This window comes from Lissotriton vulgaris, chromosome 10 (assembly GCF_964263255.1).
Source record: "Lissotriton vulgaris chromosome 10, aLisVul1.2, whole genome shotgun sequence".
In the NCBI taxonomy this organism is placed as follows: Eukaryota; Metazoa; Chordata; class Amphibia; order Caudata; family Salamandridae; genus Lissotriton; species Lissotriton vulgaris.
The window spans coordinates 60,957,238-60,979,378 of record NC_141698.1 but is presented as its reverse complement, the minus strand read 5'-3'; the positions used below and the strand labels follow the sequence as shown (position 1 = coordinate 60,979,378).

General features: G+C 45.5%; 1 protein-coding gene across 2 annotated transcripts in view; it reads left to right on the top strand.

The window, feature by feature from the left end:
* The window catches only part of PRKCB (protein kinase C beta), a 963,846-nt gene that overhangs the window by 670,622 nt on the left and 271,083 nt on the right, over nt 1-22,141 (top strand). For both annotated transcript variants that reach the window (XM_086940462.1, XM_086940461.1), the window contains exons 12-13: nt 2,291-2,353; nt 5,214-5,352. In XM_086940462.1, the coding sequence (XP_086796588.1) occupies nt 2,291-2,353; nt 5,214-5,352 (202 nt within the window). The remainder of the gene's footprint in view (nt 1-2,290; nt 2,354-5,213; nt 5,353-22,141) is intronic.

The window sequence follows — 22,141 nt, the reverse complement described above, 5'->3', positions numbered from 1 at the left end:
TATCCATACAACTTAACAAAACCTACTCACCTGCAATCAATCTATTCTTCCCACCAACCATTTACCAGAACTCGCAATACACCTCACTATTCATCACTCCTAGCTCCTTTAAATCTAATCTACCGTAATGAAACTGAAGCACATGCATGGATTCATTTCCATGGGACCCCGAGGCTAATCCCAATTAACAACAAAAAGCAATAATTACTGGATTAACCACTAATTATGAGATCTAGAGTAGCTTGCTACTCCACTTAAAGTGCTCCAGCACATCATCAGGGAAAGTGAGCGCTATATATTTACAAAACAATGCAACAGGGCGGCTCTTTGATGTGTCAATCAAAACTGCTGCCTCCCAAGGAGCTGGAACCATGTACCGCACCCCTCAATGCTCCCCGGTGTTTAATTATTGCTTTCAGCTTGAAGTTGTGTCATCCAATGCTCTTGCGGTGGCAGCGAAATGAGGACACGTCCGTGCTGACGTTCATGCATTATGCACAAGCTCGCTTCTTCAGCGGAGCAGACAGGGCTGTGCAGATATCACATGCAAAACTGGAGCTGAAAGGGGATCAGAAGACACGGGGCGCACTCCGCTCAAAAATCAATCACAACAAAAAAAGGCCCTAATGGCATTCACACCTGCAATTCTCATAGAAGAACACTCAAAATACAAGCCCTATAACATACGTCATACTTAGGGCTCAGTACTGCTCCGGTGTAACTCAGAGGCAGTCCTAGTGTCACGGTGAGATTTTTAAATAGCAGAGTGTGGTGCCTAGGGACCTTATGTGTACAGAAAAAATATACAGAAGATTATAGGAAGGGCCTCACATACATAACCACCATGGCCTGTTGGCTGATACGCGCACCAACGGGCTCGCTGTATCATTATCGGCACTTTCCTATAGTGGCCGGAGGAGCAAGTACAATGAATGACCCTATTGGTGATCCGCATGTATAACTTATACTCAGCGTCTCAAGGGTACGTCACCCTCCGGCAGGTCCTCAAAAAAGGAATAAGAGTTAGTAGCTTCTGTTCATAATCGAGACGAGAGCAACAGGTTGCCTTCGGAGGCCGGTGGATCTTGAAGACAACCAGACGGTGTCTTCATGGTCCGCCGGCACCGTAAGCGACCTATTGCTTTCAACACAGAAGCTTCTCCTATGGCCCACTGGTAGGCCTTCACCTGGTGGTCATATGGGACGGTGCACAGTTGGGTGACATTTGGGCCCCATGCCCAGATACATTTGCCTGAAGTTTTGTGTGCCAATGAAACATGTTGGCTGTTCTCAACAAATTGGTCTAAACATGTTTTGTTTCCAATCATGAGCCTGGACAGATAGTAAAGCTCATTTGACATGTCCTTTTTGGACTCATTTTAAAGTTCATGATGGGAGGAAGCTACTCTTTTCTTCCCTTGTTTTGAAGACCTACGGGAGGTAATGTACCCGCGACACCCAGAGTATGATAGTTGGTCACATGTGCTCCTTAATTAGAACTGCACTAGCTTCATAGGCATCATTTTCAGGACCTGTTGTGCAGTCTCAGAGGCAGAAGCAACTAAGAGCCCCAGGCTTCCTGGCTGGAGTCAATGGAACCCTTTGCAAATGCAGCTCAGGAAGCAGTGAACCTGGCAGGTTGGAGCTCAAGATGGGCAAAAAGGAGAAGGCAGAAGGGAAGGCCTTCTCAGTCTATGACATGAAGACTTGTCTTTTCTAAGCAAGGCTAATTGTTGGTGAATAACAGTCCTACTGTTCAGCGCCGGGAAGCTTCTCTGAAGCAGCTGATCCCCCTTTAGAAATGTTATTTCATTCATTCATTATGCACCCAGATTATGAAGTAATCCACCTCAGGATGAAGCTGTGAATGCATCTTTTCAAGGAGCATCTCGTCTACTGTTCTTTAGGAACCTCCCAGCCCCTCACGCCTTTTACTCTGTGGGTTGCGCCCGTCCCACCCCAAACCATGTCCACAAGTCTTACTTTCTGGCTACATAAGGTGTGCTGTACCCCATTTCATGCAGCAGGGTTTACACTACAGAAATCCCAGACCATGGGCAGAGACATTTATTTGTCTTTGCTCTTCTTTTCATTGCCCCTAGGAGGAGCTTTCCCTATGAATTCCCGTTGCTAATTAAGTTGAATCTCAGGTTTTGGCGAACCGTAGCGCTGTAGTCATGCCGGTGACATCTAGCACTATGCTGGGATTCTCTGAACATCAGACGACTGACTTAGTTTTTGTCCATTTTATTTCTTTCTCTCCCTTCATTTTGTCTCCTCTCTCTTGCAGGTTCTATGCAGCAGAGATTGCAATTGGCCTCTTCTTCCTGCACTCCAAAGGCATAGTCTATCGGTGAGTTGGCACCACCATCTTGAGTCCTCGCCCATCCCCCCTTTAACTTATCTGCACTTTTCTTCTTTCACTCACCCCTATTTTCCCTCCTTACCATTGTCCTCTCTCTCTTCTCTTCTCCTCTCTCTGTCCCAAGTCACTCCCTCTGCTGGTATTACGGACCCCTCCCACCCTGTCTTCTTCGCTCTCCTCTGTTTCTGCTCTTCACCTCTTTGTGCTTCTCTTCCTTTCTTCCCTCCTATCTTCCTCTTCTCTCGTCTGCACTTCACCAGGTGAGATCTATCACCAGCCACCAATATTAGTGAATTGTGACTGTTGCCTGCTAGTTGTTAATTGTGTTAATGTGATGGGGAAGTGTTTGTGTTCTCTGTCTTGAGGGCAAAAAGTTACACATTTGCAACAGGTGGACAGAATGTGATGTTGCCTCTGGCTAAACTTTTTGTATGGAATGTTAAATAGGTTTGGGATGTGGGGGGTATTGATAGTGCTGTGTTCTTGATTTATATTCTTAAAGTAGATTTTTATCTCTGTTTTTTGTATGATATGATAATGCAATATGTGAACATGTATGTCTGACAAACTCCAGCTTCAATAAAAAAATTCTAATAAAAAAAGGTGGACAGAATGATCTATTCTCTTGAAATGCTAATTTTTCTTTATATTACCCAAAGAAACATTCAAATTGACTTTTTGAGTTCATATTTTACTAGATATGTTCAAGCACACGCGTGCACACACTGTCTTGACCATTGCTAATTCTATGTGGCTCCACCAGGGCTGAACGTGTGCGCCTAGAAGGGATTAGTAAAGAAATCACTGTGTTTGCTCCCCCACTTCCTATCCTCCTTGTACCTCCTGGGCTTTGACTTATGTTTTGCCTCTTGCCTGCATTCCCTTCCAAACTCTACCCGTCCCCTTTCTCGCCCATCATTGTTTCCCCATTTTCTCAGGCACCTTTCTCTGTGTGCATTCTTTATGTTCCCTCTGAGCCCCCCACCACCCTGCTCCCCCTTCTGTGTTCTTTTTTCCCCTCCCAGATCCTTTCTCTTCCTCATCTGCACCGTGCCTTTTTGCTACTCTATCTTCCTTGCCTTTCCTCTCTCGGCTCAAAGGAAGATGCTTCATTCTAGATACGAAAAAGACACACAAATGATCGGCGGAACGCAGAACAAATCAAAACATTCACCCCCAGTCAAGAGTTCTGGGTTAAATCCATCGTTCTTTGGCTTTAGCCTGGCTGATGAGGGGTGATGCCCCAAAACCGGTCCTGGGATGCTTGTTTCTTGTCCAGAGAAGACCTGGCATGGCAGTTCGGTCTGGACTATTGCCATGAGGCACAGGGTCAAGACTGATTTGGATATGGCTGGGCCTAAACTGGGGTGGCATGGTGAGCAAAAGAACAATGGATTTATCCCAGATATATTGACTGGGGGTGAATGTTTGATTTGCTCTGCATTCCGTCCATCATCTGCGTGTCATTCCAGATACGGGCAAAGAAAATGGTCTGCTTACTGAAGGGTGGTCCTTTCAAGATATATGCAAGGAAGACCCCTCCTTAACAAAATGAGTCTCCTTCCTAATAAAGGGGTTTCATTCTAAATATGGATCAGGGAAAAACCTCCTTAAAAAAGACGTATCTCTTCTAATAGTTATGCCTGCATATAAAAATTATATTTGACATATGTATGGTTTTTTCTTCTTGCAAAATACTAATAAAAATCTCTTTTAAAAAAAATGCCTGCATATAAAAGGTTACTCCACTTTAGTGATCAGTAAGAGACTCCTTTTTGTGGTCCTCTCTACGTATGTAGAAGAGACATTTGAAGGTATATCTTTAAAGGATTCTAGATATGGTAAAGGACTATGCCGTCTTCAAGAAGGGTGCGTCACTCTAAATATAAATGAGGGAGACACCTTCTTAGTGAAAGCAGCTCTACTCTAGAAATAAGTAAAAGAGAAGTGTCCTTGAAAAAGATGCCCCAATCACGATACGGCAAAGGGAAACGTCTCCTAAAAGTAGGTTCTTATGCTGTTAATATTGGTAAAATTGATAACCATTTTTAGGGAAGGCCACATTTTTAAAAAGTAAACAGAGAAACCTCCTTATAGAAAGGTGCCCACTCTAGATATGAGGTAAGCGAGAAGCCTTCTTATCGAAGGGTGATCCACTCTAGAAATAGATAAGAGTAAAGCCGCCTTACCCAAGGGGACACTACCCAAGATATAGGTAGGAACACAGCTGTGTTAAAGGAAGATGTAGACAAAAGAGAGATACTTCGCAAATAAAGGCGATCCACACAGGATGCGGATAAGGGAGAAGCTTCTTTAATGAAAGATACAGGATTCTATATATGATTTCAACAAGGACACCTCACTCTGTCACTCTAGTTATGAGTATGTAAGAAACCTCCTTAAAAAGTGCTCAACTGGGACTATGGGTGAGAGATGCCTTCATAGTGACGTGTTTTACACTCGGTATGGGTGGGAGTGAAGCATCTTTTAAGAATGGTGCTCCCTGACAGGTACAGGTAAGATTTATACCACTTGAAAGGAGGATGCCCCACTGTGGATAGGGCTAAGGGAGACCATTCTAGAAAGAAGGGAAACCCTGCTCTTCTCGGTATAGGGAAAAGCAAAAATCTCCTTTTTTATATGATTTGTTTCCTGGCATGGGGGGGGGGGGAAGGTCTGAAACAAAGGGGTTATCCTTCCTGATGTGGGTAAGGAATGTTCCTTAAAAGAGGTGGTGGGGTGAGGAACTCTTCCACTTTCCTCATAGTAAGGAACTTAAGGTAAGTCTCTGTATAACTGTCTGTCACATCCTCCGAGTGCTGACCAAGAGCGGCTGCTTCTCCTGCAGGGACCTGAAGCTCGACAATGTGATGCTGGACTCCGAAGGACACATTAAAATTGCAGACTTTGGGATGTGCAAAGAAAACATCTGGGACGGTGTGACCACCAAGACTTTCTGCGGTACGCCAGACTACATCGCGCCAGAGGTGAGCTTGCCACCCCGCCAGGGAACCCCACACTACTGCTGCTCAGCACTACACTTTCTTAGGTCTGGCTGGAGGGAATGCAGTCAGCAGAGCATTTCTGTGCCATGTCATCAATTTATCAAAATGCCAAATCCTTATCTCCCCAATAGAAGCCAGAGGTATAATGAAAACCAATTTAAATTCTGTAAGGGGTTCTCTAAATAAATGCAAATCCCCTTTCAAAGTCAAAAATATTATTTTTCTCATCTATTGGAAAATGACATTTTTACTATTGGAGTTTCGCCCTTCCACGGGTTTTGCATTAGCTGCGTTTACATGGGGGCCGGAAGCCTCCAGTTCCAAGAACCTGAGGTTTTGAGTGCAAATAAGCTTACATTTTCAGTTTTGCCCTAATACAGCTTTGGGCCTTCATTCTAAATTTGCAACAATAATAGACTTGGTGTACTTAGTGGAACTGTAGGCCCACAGGATGTGTTTTGCATTTGAGCCATACAAGCGTCGTGTTTGAAAATTAGAGTTTACCCTCGTCGTCGCTTTAATGTCTCGGCTGGGATTTTCATTGGTGGCACGGTCGAAAAGAAGTCTCATCTTCAAAGAGTCCATCTTGAGGACAGCCTTGTATACTAAATGTTGTATCCATATCACTGCACTTTCTCTGTGAAATAAGTTACTGAGTCGTCAGCTGCTTGTATTTCATCATGTCCCATAGAGGGGCCGATTCCGATTTCGGCCGGAAGGGCTCCGAACCATGTTCAGAGCCCTTCCGACCGCATTGGTCAGCCCCGGTCGGATTCCTTCGATGGGCTCGGTCGGGAAGGAATCCGACTCGGATTTCCGGATTACGGACGACAGGCTCAGAGAGCCTGTCCACAGTCTATAAATCCTCCAGTACTCCCCCCGTTGCCTCTGTGCGACCGAGGGAGTACAATGGCAGCTTTTCGCTGCCTTTTCGTGCCGGTCTGTCCGGCACAAAAAGGCAGTCAGAAGCTGTATCTGGTGGCCCCAGCAGGGCCCCCATGGGTGGGGGCACCTATGGTGCCCCACCGTTGATCCCTGCACCCAGTGGCAGGCACCTTGGGGTACCGGCCACAGGGTGAAGGGATGAACTGCACCCCTGCTTTCAGCAATGCAAGCATGGTTTTTCGGTCGGAAAGCATGCTTGCATTGTAAGGTATACCAATGCGACCGAACCATGGTCCAACCAACAGGTCGGTCGGTTACAGCTCTGGGCCGATGTCGGACGGACTTAGGTCCGTCCGACAACGGAATAGGCCTCATAGTGTTATTGTATGTGACCCATTCATTTTTTCAGGGGAATGTAAACACATTCTAATGAAAGTCAGAGGAAAGCTGAGTAAAATAATCAGTACAGCAGAGAGTAAAGTTTTCATCGGTGCTACTGTGAAAGGCAAACCGAGGACTCAAGCGAAATTCCGACATAAACATACAAACTTGGGATTTTAGCCTGGTTAAAGACCTAAACATAGACAGAAACATAAGATAAAAATAGAAACATTGAAAATAATATATACAAAGAAAGAACATTCTTTTAAGCAAATATATGTATTTTTGTAGAAAAAGCGGGCAAAATGAATGCATGCCTGCTCCAGCGTAGCCAGTCTTGCCACAGTGTGCCAACTCACTACCATGTGGTTGCCAGGTTTGTGTGTTGGTCTGTGTGTGAACAGATGCCAGCAGGTGTGTTATCAGCATGTCAATGCTTTCAAGTCAGCCACCCACCCGTAACAGTTTGTACATTCGTATGAGTCTGTATGGGTATTGCCTGTGTACATGTGTGTTGCCTGTATACAATTGTACCTGTGGGCCTGTTGGTCTGTGCGGATTGGTGCCGGTTGGTCTGTGCACATGGTTGCCTATTGGTCTGTGCGCATGGGTGCCTGTTGGTCTGTGCGCAGGGATGCCTGTTGGTCTGTGCGGATGGGTGTCTGTTGGTCTGTGCGGATGGGTGTCTGTTGGTCTGTGCGGATGGGTGCCTGTTGGTCTGTGCGGATGGGTCCTGTTGGTCTGTGCGGATGGGTCCTGTTGGTCTGTGCGGATGGGTGCCTGTTGGTCTGTGCGGATGGGTGCCTGTTGGTCTGTGCGGATGGGTCCTGTTGGTCTGTGCGGATGGGTGCCTGTTGGTCTGTGCGCATGGGTGCCTGTTGGTCTGTGCGCAGGGGTGCTTGTTGGTCTGTGAGCAGGGGTGCTTGTTGGTCCATGTGGATGGGTCCTGTTGGTCTGTGCGGATGGGTGCCTGTTGGTCTGTGCGCATGGGTGCCTGTTGGTCTGTGCGCAGAGGTGCTTGTTGGTCTGTGAGCAGGGGTGCTTGTTGGTCCATGTGGATGGGTGCCTGTTGGTCTGTGTGCATGGGTGCCTGTATGTCTGTCGTTCTGTGTCCATTTGTCTCCGTATAGATGCCTGTAGTTCTGCTGGTCTGTGTGATTGAGTGTCTGAGTGTCAGTCTTCTAGTGAACTTACCTCGTAGCTACGTTGCTCTGCTTATGTGTGATGTATTTGTGCACAAGGATGTTCTGCTTGTGTGTGCACGCGCTGTAGGCATGCAGGACACACAACGTTTTTTCCAGCAGTTGTTTTTCAAGAATTGCTTGTGTTTCCATACTTTACCCTCATGGGAGGCCAAGGGTCGTTGTGCACCACTTGTTTCAACTCAGGTTTTTCTGTGTTGTTTTACCACCAAATGGATCATTGTCATCCCTAATCCAGAGAACAGAAGACTGTCCTGTCTGGATGGGGGCTGGCACTTTACCATCAGACATTGGCAGCCTGGGGCAATCTATGCCACCCCGCCTGCCTGCCACAACATGAATCAGGAACACAATGTTTACTTTGGTGGTAATGTAGAATGTGGTGCTAAAGCAAACCCCAATGCCCCGAGGACGAGCATAAGTTTGCCCTTTTAAGTGGTGCAAACAGCGCTATACTTGGAAATGTTGCCAGTGTTGCATCAATGCAGACAGCGCCTGCCCACACCCCCCCTCAGTGGCACACGGAAATACAGGAGTGCCATACACAGCGTCGGCCCGCAGTATGAAACTGACAGGTATCAAAAAAGTAAGTCATAAAGTGTAAAGCCATGGAATTCTATTTGAACAAACGCCCTTCCAGTTCAGCGGCACATAACAGGCTGCTACTGAACATGACAAAGTTGTGTTTAGAGCAAAACTTCTTCGTCTTTAACGGTGCCATCTATCAGCAGGTCAGAGGGGTGGCGATGGGGGCCTGCTTCTCCCCCAGCTACGCGTGTTTACACGTTGGGCTGTGGGAGGAGCATTCCTTTTTGGCCAACACCAGGAAATTGCCACCAATAATATTTTGCTGTACCTGCGATATATTGACGATTTGTTCCTTGTTTGGAGGGGTACCCCTGAAAGTGCCATGGCTTTTGTTGAGCTAATCAATGAGAACAGTATCAATTTGAATTTTACCTCCAATATTAGCTCCAAGTCACTATGTTTTTTAGATGTAGAAGTATTTGTTGAGAATAACAACCTGGCAACCAGACTATACAGAAAACCTAGTGCTGGTAATACAGTTTTACACGCCAGTACCCACCATCCGGCACACCTGATCCGGAGCATTCCCTTCGGGGAGATGCTTCGGATCAGAAGAATTTGTAGCACAGAGGCAGAGTGCGCAGTTGCGCAAGAGGCTAGTAGACTTGGCTTTTTGGCCAGAGGTTACTCAAACACAAGCCTACTGAAAGCAATCCAACCGACCAGGTCCATTTTGAGACAGGAGGCTATGGTCCCAAAGGATAGAGCAACGGTAAGGGTTGATCTAGTTGTAGACAAGGTCCCTGCAGTACCTTCCCGTGTGATATTGACCTACAATCGTCAAAAATGGGGAACTGAGAAAGATTCTATACACAAATTGGAACCTTGTTCAAAGTGATCCAATTGTTGGACAAAAAGTGAGAAATAAACCTTTACTCACTTTTCGCAGGTCACCCTCAATGGCCAAAGCATTAGAAAGGAACACCTTAGAGCCTCAACTGTCCACTACCTGGTTATCTCTCAGCAAGGGTTTCAAAACATGCCCCCAATGCAAGTCCAGCCACTATGGTAGTAACAGAACACATTATACTAGTTTCTTTCGGCAGGAACCAATTCCCATCACCAAGAGGTTAACTTGTATGACGGATCATGCCATATATGTGTTGGAGTGTCCATGTGGGTTGAAATATGTTGGCAGCATCCTATTGCCCGCCCACAAGCAGATACTCCAACACATAAGGGCTATTGTGGGACACAACCAGACCTATCCGGTTGCCAGGCATTTTGAGGTCAAACATTTAGGCAGTCCTGATCAGCTCCAGTATTATATCATTGATTCAGTTGAAGTTTCAAGAAGAGGAGGGGATCGAGAGGCGAAACTCTGTCTCCTTGAGACTAGGTATATACTGGAGCTGAACACGAAGAATCCTAATGGATTGAATGACAGGGAAGATCTTTACACCTGCATTTAGGATTACTCAGCCTGTCCGGATAGAAATACAAAATCAGGGTTTTTTAACTAGTTTTAATACAACTAAGTGGCTGTATGAACAGTTGGCACTTTACATAAAAATTCGTTTTTTTAATCTGATTGTCTTGCACTTTATCCATTTTCTTGCACTTTGCACAACACTATTGGCACTTTAATCCATTTGGGTAGACTTTAACTCACAGGATGGCCCACTTGGGCTTCATGTGTTTATAGTTAAATTCGGGCACTTTATCAATTTTCTTGCACTTTGCACAACACTATTGGCACTTTAATCCATTTGGGTAGACTTTAACTCACAGGATGGCCCACTTGGGTTTCATGTGTTTATAGTTCAATTCGGGCAAAAATTGTATCAGGTAACAATGACATGGGCACGCTTCACAATATGGGGCTGTATATTGTGCTAGCAAATTTGTTTGTTCATTTTGGCCCTACATAAAACTATGAATGGGCAAACAGAATTATTTTTCTATTTATGATGTAGTCACCATGGCTTACAGGAAACTATTTTTGAGTGTTACTGCCTGTGTTTTAATACTATGCATACCTATTTAAAATCAGGAAACAGTGGTTCGCGAAATTCTAATATGAAATATTGAATTGCCATTTCTTAAGCTTGCCACTATGTATATACAGGTTGTTTTATAATCCAGGAACGATACATATTTATTTATTTATTGGTTCCTTCATTGTAAATTTGCACAGTATTTCTTCCATGTACATAATGTGTTACCCTGCACTGTCACTTTAAATGATCTACCTTTTGGCTTGCAGTTTGTCATGTGATCAAGCCTCTTGGAGGCGAAACGCGTCATGGCGGACGCGCTGGCTTTAATTTATTAAACAGCACTTTTTTGCACCAGCAATTGAAGGGTTCACTCTTCGTCATTGGGATTTTGGCAGAGGCTATCTGCAGAGTGGCGATTTTCTCTCTCTCTCTCTCTCTCTCTCTCTCTCTCTCTCTCTCTCTCTCTCTCTCTCTCTCTCTCTCTCTCTCTCTCTCTCTCTATATATATATATATATATATATATATATATATATATATATATATATATATATATATATATATATATTATATGTCAAACCAAACGCAAGCGAAATCGCTTGCAGCGCCTATCCCTGGCCACTTCGAGACAGCGGTCCGTGACGAGGCAGGCAGCCTCAATAAATCCAACAACAAGGCTGTCTTGCGTTTCACCAAACAGCAGTCACGGACACAACGAAGGTCTTTAGCAGCAATAAAAATGTATTGCACAGGTGGCCGGCAAAAACACTCAATGCGTTTCAGGATATACTCCCTTGTTCACGAGCGCCGGAATCCATGTTTGCATCTTTTTTTATATAAACACGTGATGCCCTTTCACCATGAAAAGTGAAGACAGACTTTCGAATATGCTCAAAAACGTTTACAAATCAATGATAATTCATAGTTTCATTCAAATCCTATTTCTAAACAATAATTGTCAATAGTATACCGGTTTTATAAATACGCGAACATGTGAGCACATTCTACTAATTTTGCATAGAGTTGCTGTGCACTGTTATAATAAAGTTGCAGTTCATCTCGCAAATCGTTGTAAATAAACTTGGAGCTGTGAAATCCGGTGGAGAATCCACTGATAAAAGATTCTCCATCAAAAGAAACACAAAGGCAAGATGTTATATTTAATCATGTGTTTTTGTGTGGCAAAGTCATGAGTCTTCAATACAAATGGTAGTTAAATTGAGTGTGCACAGTGGTCGACGTGCATGAAGAAAAGTTTGGGAACTGTGATCTTGAGTGCAGTGGGCGGGGTCAGCGAGTGTGGTGGGGCGGGGTCAGACATGGCTGAAATGAAGAAAATATTCTATAGTATTTTTGGTTGGCGTTTCACCTACAAATACCTTAAATTTAATGTCCACACCGTAAATGAAAATTAAATGCAACTCATATTCATCTGTGGAAATGCATTTTTCTGGTAGGAAAGCTCAGTTGGTTGATGTGCTCACTGCGTGTATCCAGACAGTCACTGATCTTAGTGCTGGTCAGCACCTTGGGTAAATAGTGACTTGTATGTATAGTGCTACGAAGTTCAAGCCTGTGATAGAAAGCACTGTGAATATGTGCCAATTAAAAATATATATTTTACTATACATGAGCTGTTGCAAAATGTGTAAAAAGATTGTTTAAATGTGTCAGTACTTTCAAAAGTTATGTTTTTAGTGAGACGCTAACTGTACCCAGTGTAAAGCATTTTTATAGGTTTCCATTAAAATGGAAAATTCCAAATTCTATCAATTAAAGCCTTTACTTGCTCCCAGGCTGCCTTTAGATTTGCTGATTAACCAGTTGCACACATTCTCCTTTTTGTGAGGTAGCAGGGACCTAGAAAGAAGGCCTCTTTCTTCGTTAGCGGTCTCACATCTCTAACTTAACGTAGATGAGACACTTTTCTTTCACCTCACAGGAACTCAATTGTTCAAGAATGCTTGATTTTTAATATAATTTATGGGAACCGTTTTGATCAAATTAATAAAGCCGGGGAACGTTGTTCCCACCACCAAGCGTAACGATAGATGTACGCTTACCTGATATGCTTTACCCCATTTGCGGAATTTTACGTACTTACGGAAGATGGCCATGAAGTTGTCCCAGTTCTTATAGCTTTCTTGGAGGGCACCATAGAGAAATGATGTTGATATCATGTCATTATTTTCATACATCGATTTCATCCCAATGTATTATTTTCACAGTTCTTGTTTTCGCCCTGAGGTTCCTGCAGTCTTCCCGTAGATACTTTTTTGGGTGGACATCTTACTTAAGGTTCCGTAGCTTTTCATCTCTTTGAAGAGCAGGCGGTCAGTCGTGAGCTATGACACAACTCCGCGTCACATTTGCTGTTAGTGGCATCTGAATCTCCACGCTTCCCTCGGAAATGTTGCCTCTTTTCTTGCTTTGTGGCCACAGATTTACGCCAAGACGAACACACAAGCAGATGGACATCAGATGTTCACTTGCATAATTATTTTATGATTTCTTTTTTTCTTTTGAGTATGTCTCTTGAGTAGAACAATATGTGGCCTGGTGGCCCTTCCAGCCCTTCTTGACAAGGACAACCAACTGACATAGTTGAAGGCCTATGTTTCATTTAAGTCAATGATTTTGGTCTCTATGGCTATAGTTGACTTGCAGATGTAGACCCAGGTGACGTAGGTTTTTTCTGCTTTATTTTGTATTTCAGTTTCTAAACCGGTTTTCAAGAGATTTGGGGATATTACTGATTTGGGGGTGTATTCAGAGTGTGTGGCTCTGTACTCCATTCCCCAGGGTGATAAAGTTTGCTGACGTTGTGGAGTGAAGCCCATCATATCTACAGATTTTGAGATTAGTGGCAGAGGTCTTTTTGCCTTCAGAGGAGCTTCTGATAAAGCAACTCTGCTGAAGGCACTGAAGCTTAGCAGCGCGGGCGCCATGTTCAGTAACCCAATACTGAAATGTTTTTTGTTCTCAAGAAGGTTTTTAATTGAATCACAAAGGCCATGTGGCCCTGACACGCTGAGAGTTTTACCCCAGTGTATTGGGATTATTTCTTTGTTTTCATGCTTGGGACCAACAGGTTTTTCCTATGGTGTCCTGAACGAGAACCAACAATTTGCCAGAATGTCTGCCCTAAACAGGAAGTGTGGTCTGAAGCACTCTGGCTGATCACATCATGTTCAGAGGGCAGAAAATGATGGTTCTCCTGCGTCCAACTAGAGTGGGTGAACTGCCCCTTGGTTTGTCTTGGCACAGGTGCCCAGTTAATCTTAGCAGCGCCTCCATGCCAATCTGGGAAGCCTTCTAAAAAGACATTTGTAGGAACTTGCTCTATTTCCTAACCGAAAAAATATTATTTCTGGTCCTTCTATCTGCTTTGAGGTGGTGTGATGCCAGTCTGCGGCATACGTAAAGGATGCCTTCGCTTTCCTAGTTTCAATTGGCCTGTGCCAAGTTATACCTATATTAGGGTACACTTTGAGATCACGCAATATATTTTTTTTTTACAAACTTGCTGGTCAGAAATACCAAGGCCGCACGCTATGCTAGAACTCATTTTATTCCTGCGCGTTCTCACTAGTGTAAGAACGCCAATTTCTGACGCTGGCATGGGGACTTCGAAGTCTCTATCAGGCACATGCATCAAAGGATTTTGTGATCGCAAACGGTGCGAATCGCAAAAATCGACTGTTTGCGATCGCAAAATCTGCTTATGGAATGCATGAAGGATGAAGGGTGAAGGCCCTCGCAATTTGAGATTTTGCAAATATTCGCGAATTCTCAAATTGGGATTGCATTTAAGAAATCGCATTTTGCGATTCCTTAAATGCAATGCATGAAACTTTAAAAAATAGCGATTTCGCAATTAGGGGGAGCAAATTACCCTGAGGTTGAACCTCAAGGTAATTTGTGAAAACTTTGAAAAATGCACTTTTGTGCATTTTTCAAAGTTTCATGTTGTGCACACACATGCCCTAAGGGCATGTGTGTGCAAAACATATGTGCACAGGTTGATTTCAGGGGTGCAACAGGGTGTCCTTTGGACACCCCTGCACCCTAGAAATCGCATTCTCAATTTGCGATTCGCTAATTGCGAATCGCAAATTGAGAATGTTTTCCCATTCATTCCCATGGGCCTCTAGGCCCATAGGAATGAATAGGGAGGTATTCCTTAATTGCGACTCTCAAATTGCGAGTCTCAATTAAGGAATATTAAGAAATCGCAATTTTTTTAGCAATTTCTTGATGCATTGCATTTTGCAATTCCTTAATTGCGATTCCTTATTTTTTGCAATTAAGGAATCGCAAAATGCAATATTGATGCATGTGCCTGTTTGACCCTAATCCCAACATATGAGGGATGTTTTAACGTGTTGGCAACCATGAGAGACAGGGAATATGCATATTTATTGCTCCTGTGTTTGCCATTGGTGGCATGAAGTTTGAGTTTAAACCTTTTTTTTGTTTTTCAGATTAATTTGTGTGTAAGGATTTTTGAAGAAATAGACAAGTGTTTCTTTGAATTAAAAAATTCATCCTTTAAAAAAAACATTTAAGGGATTCTTCGTCCTTTGTTTTTAACGTTTGTTTATTTACCAAGTTAAGGCGTGTAAACAACTAATTAAACCATGGCAAGCAAACCACCTATTACAAATGCAATGACTTATGAATTTTGTTATCATCGTTTTTCAGCCATTATAAAACGCCCAGTGATACCGCATCAGTAATTATGACAAGCTGCCTACCTGTTTGCTCACATTTTATTAATGCCTTTTTAATAAATTCCTTTGCACCTGTTTGTATTCTATTCTGCCACGTTTTTCAACGGCCAACCGAATACCTCAGGCTACAAAAATATTAAAATTGCTTTTATATCATGAAAACAAATGCAATATGTCTGCGTTTGGTTAATGGAAAATATATATTTTTTTTAAATCAAGCATGCATGTTCAAATGCTAAATAAAGGGTTGCGTTAAAAAGGGGCACATTTGTGTTTAAGATAAAATTAACAACCTTCATGGAATTCAGATTTTGCCGGAATGGCCTTTTCAGCACATTGTCCGCAGTGACAGCGCGGGCCCGGAATATTAATCCGCGCTGATAGGACGTGTCGCGCAGGGATACATTCTCTTGACAGCGCCTTGTAATAATGAGTCGCCTCTGTCGTTTGCGGGTGATGAGTCAAAGGGGGGGGGGGGGGGGTTGGTAGGGGGGCTCGCCCCCTGTGCGCCGAATAAGCCTCTTCCTGGCGCGTTAATGACCCGGGTGCGATCAGGGGCCCGCTTGGGGCCACTGGGAGCCTGAACGGCCGCCCCCAGGGATGGGTCGCCGGACCCCTAGCAACACCGGAGCCAGGTACTAAGGATGTTAAAGGCTGTGCAATGGGGCTTGCGCTGGATTGTTAGAATTGTAGAATATTTAACCAAAACGGTGATTCCCTCTGCAACCCCCTCACTGCCCCCCCCTCCACCGCGCTGGTGGGCGCTGTACCCGGGCTTGGCGCTCTACCAAGGTTTGGGCTTCCACGCTCGTGATTTCACACTTGTGCATTTACTGGCACCAGCTGTGCCTGCATGGCCTCAGCACAGCCTCCAGGGAGCTTCCACGGAGGCCTCGCCCTCGCCGTCGTCCCTCGCATTCATCGAAAGACCTCCGGCGGCAGATTCTTCTCCTACCTTGCTGCCAAGACCTGGAACACTCTCCCCACCAACCTACGACAAACCCAAGACCTACTCACCTTCAGAAGACTCCTCAAGACCTGGCTCTTCGACCAGTAGCAGCTACCCCCCCCCCCCCCCCCTCAGCGCCTTGAAACCCTAGCGGGTATGTAGTGCGCTTTATAAATGTGCTGATTGATTGATTGATTGATTGATTGATTGATTGATTGATTGATTGATTGATTCCACGGAGAGCCCTCGCGCACCAACATTGCCCAACATAGTCCTCGTTTGCACACCCTTCGTTCTTATGCACCTGGTTAAAACGTTTGCACCGTGAAGTAGGGAAAGGAAACTGTGTAAATAAGTCCTTTGTGCTAAGAGTAACGTTGCTGTCTTTGCTCGCGCTCTTTCCTTCAGGCAGGATCCGGACACCGGGTATGACCTGTATGGTACCCCGCCTGTTTTGGGGTGAACATTTGACGAATGCACCGGACCAGGCACCATCTTTCCCAAAACTCTGGAAAAGGCTGGATGAGGACGATCGGCTAAAAAATAGACAGAACCTTATGGTCGCTTGAGTTTTAAATCGAGACTCAGCTGAGTTAAATAGAAACAGGTCTAGGTTAACCAGAGACTTGACTAGGTTATTTAAAAGGTTGAGCTGGATGAAATAGAGGCACGTCTAAGTTAAATAGAGGCTTAACTAGGTTAAACCGAGGCTTGTCTAGGTTACATAGAGGTTTAACTGTATCATATAGAGGCACATCTAGGTTAAACAGAGGCTTGACTAGGTTACATAGAGGTTTAACTGGATTAAATAGAGGCACGTCTAGGTTAAACAAAGGCTTGACTAGTTTACTTAGAGGTTTAACTGGATTAAATAGAGGCATATCTAGGTTAAACAGAGGCTTGACTAGGTTACAAAGAGGTTTAACTGGATTAACTAGAGGCACGTCTAGGTTAAACAGTGGCTTGATTATATAGAGGCACATCTAGGTTAAACGTAGGCTTGACTAGGTTACAAAGAGGTTTAACTGGATTATATAGAGGCACATCAAGGTTAAACAGAGGCTTGACTAGGTTACATAGAGGTTTAACAAGATTAAATAGAGGCACGTCTAGGTTAAACAGAGGCTTGACTAGGTTACATAGAGGTTTAACAAGATTAAATAGAGGCACGTCTAGGTTAAACAGAGGCTTGACTAGGTTACATAGAGGTTTAACAAGATTAAATAGAGGCACGTTTAGCTTAAACAGAGGCTTGACTAGGTTACGTAGAGGTTTAACAAGATTAAATAGAGGCACGTCTAGGTTAAACAGAGGCTTGACTAGGTTACATAGAGGTTTAACAAGATTAAATAGAGGCACGTCTAGCTTAAACAGAGGCTTGACTAGGTTACATAGAGGTTTAACAAGATTAACTAGAGGCACGTCTAGGTTAAACAGTGGCTTGATTATATAGAGGCACATCTAGGTTAAACAGAGGCTTGACTAGGTTACATAGAGGTTTAACTGGATTTATATAGAGGCAAGTCTAGGTTAAGCAGAGGCTTGACTAGGTTACATAGAGGTTTAACAAGATTAAATAGAGGCACGTCTAGGTTAAACAGAGGCTTGACTAGGTTACATAGAGGTTTAACAAGATTAAATAGAGGCACGTCTAGGTTAAACAGGCTTGACTAGGTTACATAGAGGTTCAACTGGATTTATATAGAGGCAAGTCTAGGTTGAACAGTCTTGACTAGGTTACATAGAGGTTTAACTGAATTAAATAGAGGCACATCTAGGTTAAACAGAGGCTTGACTAGGTTACATAGAGGTTTAACTGAATTAAATAGAGGCATGTCTAGGTTAAACAGAGGCTTGACTAGGTTACATAGAGGTTTAACTGGATTAAATAGAGGCACATCTAGGTTAAACAGAGGCTTGACTAGGTTACAAAGAGGTTTAACTGTATTAAATAGAGGCACGTCTAGGTTAAACAGAGGCTTGACTAGGTTACAACGAGGTTTAACTGGATTAAATAGAGGCACGTCTAGGTTAAACAGAGGCTTGACTAGGTTGCAAAGAGGTTTAACTGGATTAAATAGAGGCACGTCTAGGTTAAACAGAGGCTTGACTAGGTTACAAAGAGGTTTAACGGGATTAAATAGAGGCACGTCTAGGTTAAACAGAGGCTTGACTAGGTCACAAAGACGTTTAACTGGATTATATAGAGGCATGTCTAGGTTACTACAGGCTTGATTAGGTTACGTTGAGAGTTAACTGGAGACCGCTTTGTGTGCGGTGTGACAGTCAGCACCGAGAGAGAGTGCTTTGTCTGCAGTGTGACTGCACTGAGAGAGCAGAGCCCACCAGAGAGTGCTTTCTCTGCAGTGTGACAGTCAGCACTGAGAGAGCGGGCTCACCAGAGAGCGCTTTGTCTGCAGTGTGACAGTCAGCACTGAGAGAGCGGGCCCACCAGAGAGCGCTTTTTCTGCAGTGTGACAGTCAGCACTGAGAGAGCGGGCCCACCAATGAGCGCTTTGTCTGCAGTGTGACAGTCCGCAGTGAGAGAGCGGGCCCACCAGAGAGCGCTTTGTCTGCAGTGTGACAGTCAGCACTGAGAGAGCGGGCCCACCAGAGAGCGCTTTTTGTCTGCAGTGTTACAGTAAGCGTTGAGAAAGCGGGCCCACCATAGAGCGCTTTGTCTGCAGTGTGACTGCACTGAGAGAGTGGGGCCCACGAGAGAGCGCTTTGTCTGCAGTGTGACAGTCAGCGTTGAGAGAGCGAGGCCCACCAGAGAGCACTTTGTATGCAGTGTGACAGTCAGCACTGAGAGAGCGCGGCCCACCAGAGAGCGCTTTGTCTGCAGTGTAACAGTCAGCTCTGGGAGAGCGGGGGAACCGGAGAGCGATTTGTCTGCGGTGTGACAGTCAGCACTGAGAGCGTGGCCCACCAGAGAGCGCTTTGTCTGCAGTGTGACAGCCAACCCTGAGAGACGGCTTTGTCTGCAGTGTGACAGTCAGCGTTGAGAGAGCGGGCCCACCAGAGAGCTCTTTGTCTGCAGTGTGACAGTCAGCGCTGAGAGAGCTGGCCACAAAGAGACCGCTTTGTCTGCAGTGTGACAGTCAGCACTGAGAGAGCGGGCCCACCATAGAGCGCTTTGTCTGCGGTGTGACAGTCAGCACTGAGAGCGGGGCCCACCAGAGAGCGCTTTGTCTGCAGTGTGACAGCCAACCCTGAGAGACCGCTTTGTCTGCAGTGTGACAGTCAGCGTTGAGAGAGCGGGTGCACCAGAGAGCGCTTTGTCTGCAGTGTGACAGTCAGCGCTGAGAGAACGGGCCCACAAGAGACCGCTTTGTCTGCAGTGCGACAGTCAGCGTTGAGAGAGCGGGGCCCACCAGAGAGCGCTTTGTCTGCAGTGTGACAGTCAGCGTTGAGAGAGCGGGGCCCACCAGAGAGCGCTTTGTCTGCAGTGTGAGAGCCAGCGCTGAGAGAGTGAGAGAGCGCTTTGTCTGCAGTGTGACAGCCAGCGCTGAGAGAGCGCTTTGTCTGCAGTGTGACAGTCAGCACTGAGAGAGCAGGGCCCTCAAGAGAGTTCTTTGTCTGCAGTGTGACAGTCAGCACTGAGAGAGTGGGGTCCACCAGAGAGCGATTTGTCTGCCGTGTGACAGTCAGCGTTGAGAGCGCGGTCCCACCAGAGAGCGCTTTGTCTGCAGTATGAGAGTCAGCGCTGAGAGAGTGCTTTGTCTGCAGTGTGACAGTCAGCACTGAGAGTGCAGGGCCCACAAGAGAGTTCTTTGTCTACGGTGTGACAGTCAGCACTGAGAGCGGGGCCCACCAGAGAGCGCTTTGTCTGCAGTGTGACAGCCAACCCTGAGAGAGCGCTTTGTCTGCAGTGTGACAGTCAGCACTGAGAGAGCGGGGCCCACTAGAGAGCGCTTTGTCTGCAGTGTGACAGTCAGCACTGAGAGAGCGGTCCCACCATAGAGCGCTTTGTCTGCGGTGTGACAGTCAGCACTGAGAGCGGGCCCACCAGAGAGCGCTTTGTCTGCGGTGTGACAGTCAGCACTGAGAGCGGGGCCCACCAGAGAGCGCTTTGTCTGCAGTGTGACAGCCAACCCTGAGAGACCGCTTTGTCTGCAGTGTGACAGTCAGCGTTGAGAGAGCGGGGCCCACCAGAGAGCGCTTTGTCTGCAGCGTGACAGTCCGCGCTGAATGTTCTGCTTCTCATTGGGCAGGGGGTCTCCGCTGGGTCCTCCTTCTGTAATTAAACTGCCTGCCTGGTGTAATTGGTTTCTTTGATGCACAGATGGACCCGCCTGAGGCCGCTGGAAAGTGGAGCTGATACTGAGCCCTGCAGCGGCATCTAAGCAAATAAACCTGGAGCGGGGGAGGGGCAGATGCTCAGAATGGGAAAGAGGAGGGGGGACAGACATGCAGCCTTGGATTCTCCCATGCCCATCTGTATGTGTATGCATGCAGAGACAGACAGGTGCCCTAGGAGGCAGACCCAGCTTCTCCCCCAGGCCTTTCACTTACTCTTCAGCGTGCTGCTCTCCTTGGCTTGGTGTTCCCCAAGGTTACACTTTCTCCCCTTGGCTGTTTAATGCGGGATCCAATTCTGGCTCTCCTTGGCACCTTTCAGTCCCCCCATGGTTCACAGATCACGATAAGAGTGTACAGATCCCCGGCCACCTCTGCATCCTGCTTGCTTGTCTGCAGTGCTTAAAATCGTGTGCAGAACCGGCCACAACTCAATGGAAAGAAATAATGGTGATAAACGTATGTCCTCTTTCTCCAATAGACAACCTGGCTTTAATTTCCAGTAGGAAAAGCACTCTTCCACATATGGTTATCATCATTGGATCAAGACCGAGCTAGTAAACCTTGTCAATGAGAACATTTTCTTCATTGTGCCTTGGCTAACCAAAACCTCACCTGCTACAACGTCTAAGGCATATTGTATTGTATTGTAATTGCATTTATATAGCGCTTACTACCCCTGACGAGGCGTTGAAGCACTTTTTCGGCAAGTAGCGGGCTACTCCGGAACCCATAAAGGATTAGTGGTGAATTAGTTGAGTGAAATATGGAAGTAATTTGAATGGTGGATATGTAAGTCAGTTATTTGGATTAAGAAGGATAGTGGAGGGATAGAAGAGGGAAAAAGGTTTGCATTTATATAGCGCTTGCTACCCTTGATCGTGTGTTAAAGCGCTTTTTCGGCGGGTAGCACGCTATATCTTTTGGTTGGAACTAAAAGTCTATTTCTGTCCTGTTATCTCCAACAGTTGTGATCTAGGAATATCGAAATACTCATTGCCAAGTTCCGGGTGGTTCAGAAGGCCAGCATCAGCTGGGCACAGGGCTGTAAAGGCGAGACAATGGACCTTTTATAGAGGTTGGTGGATGCAGGACATCTGCTGGTGCACAGAGGACCTACGTACAGACACTGTGCATCCTTCATGACTGATATCACATGCTCAAGAGCTGATCAAGGGTACGTGAGGAGAACAGGTATCCTTCATGTCCAAGATTGCAGTCTTAGGAGACAGTCAGGGACTTGTGTTCCCATAATACCAAGGACCTCAGCTTCTAAGGATGTGGCAAGTTCTTCGTTTTGTAGCATGAGTGACTTAGCGGATGTTCATGGACACAGCAAATCTTTAGTATACAGGGTCAAAGCCCCCGGAAGATCACAGTGCGACACTCATGTCCAGGATCACGGGTTGGGGAGAAGATGAGAGCGCCAGAGTATCCATATTAGTCTTGATCACAGCTTCAGGAGATGCTCGGAGAAACAGCATCTCCTTCGTGTTCGTGGTCACATCATCAGGAAATAACTACAGACACAGTGTGACCTTCAAGTCCAGGATCACAGCCCTATAAGATGATTGGAGCCACAGTGCCCATCATGTGCATCATCACAGCCCTACAAGATGATTAGAGACGCAGTGACTATCAAGTGCTGGATCACAGCCCTGCGACATGATTGGAGACACATAGTGTCCATCATGGGCAGGATCACAGGCATACAAGATGATTGGAGACACAATGTCCATCATGGGCAGGTTCACAGGCATACGAGATGATTGGAGACACAGAGTGTCCGTCATGGG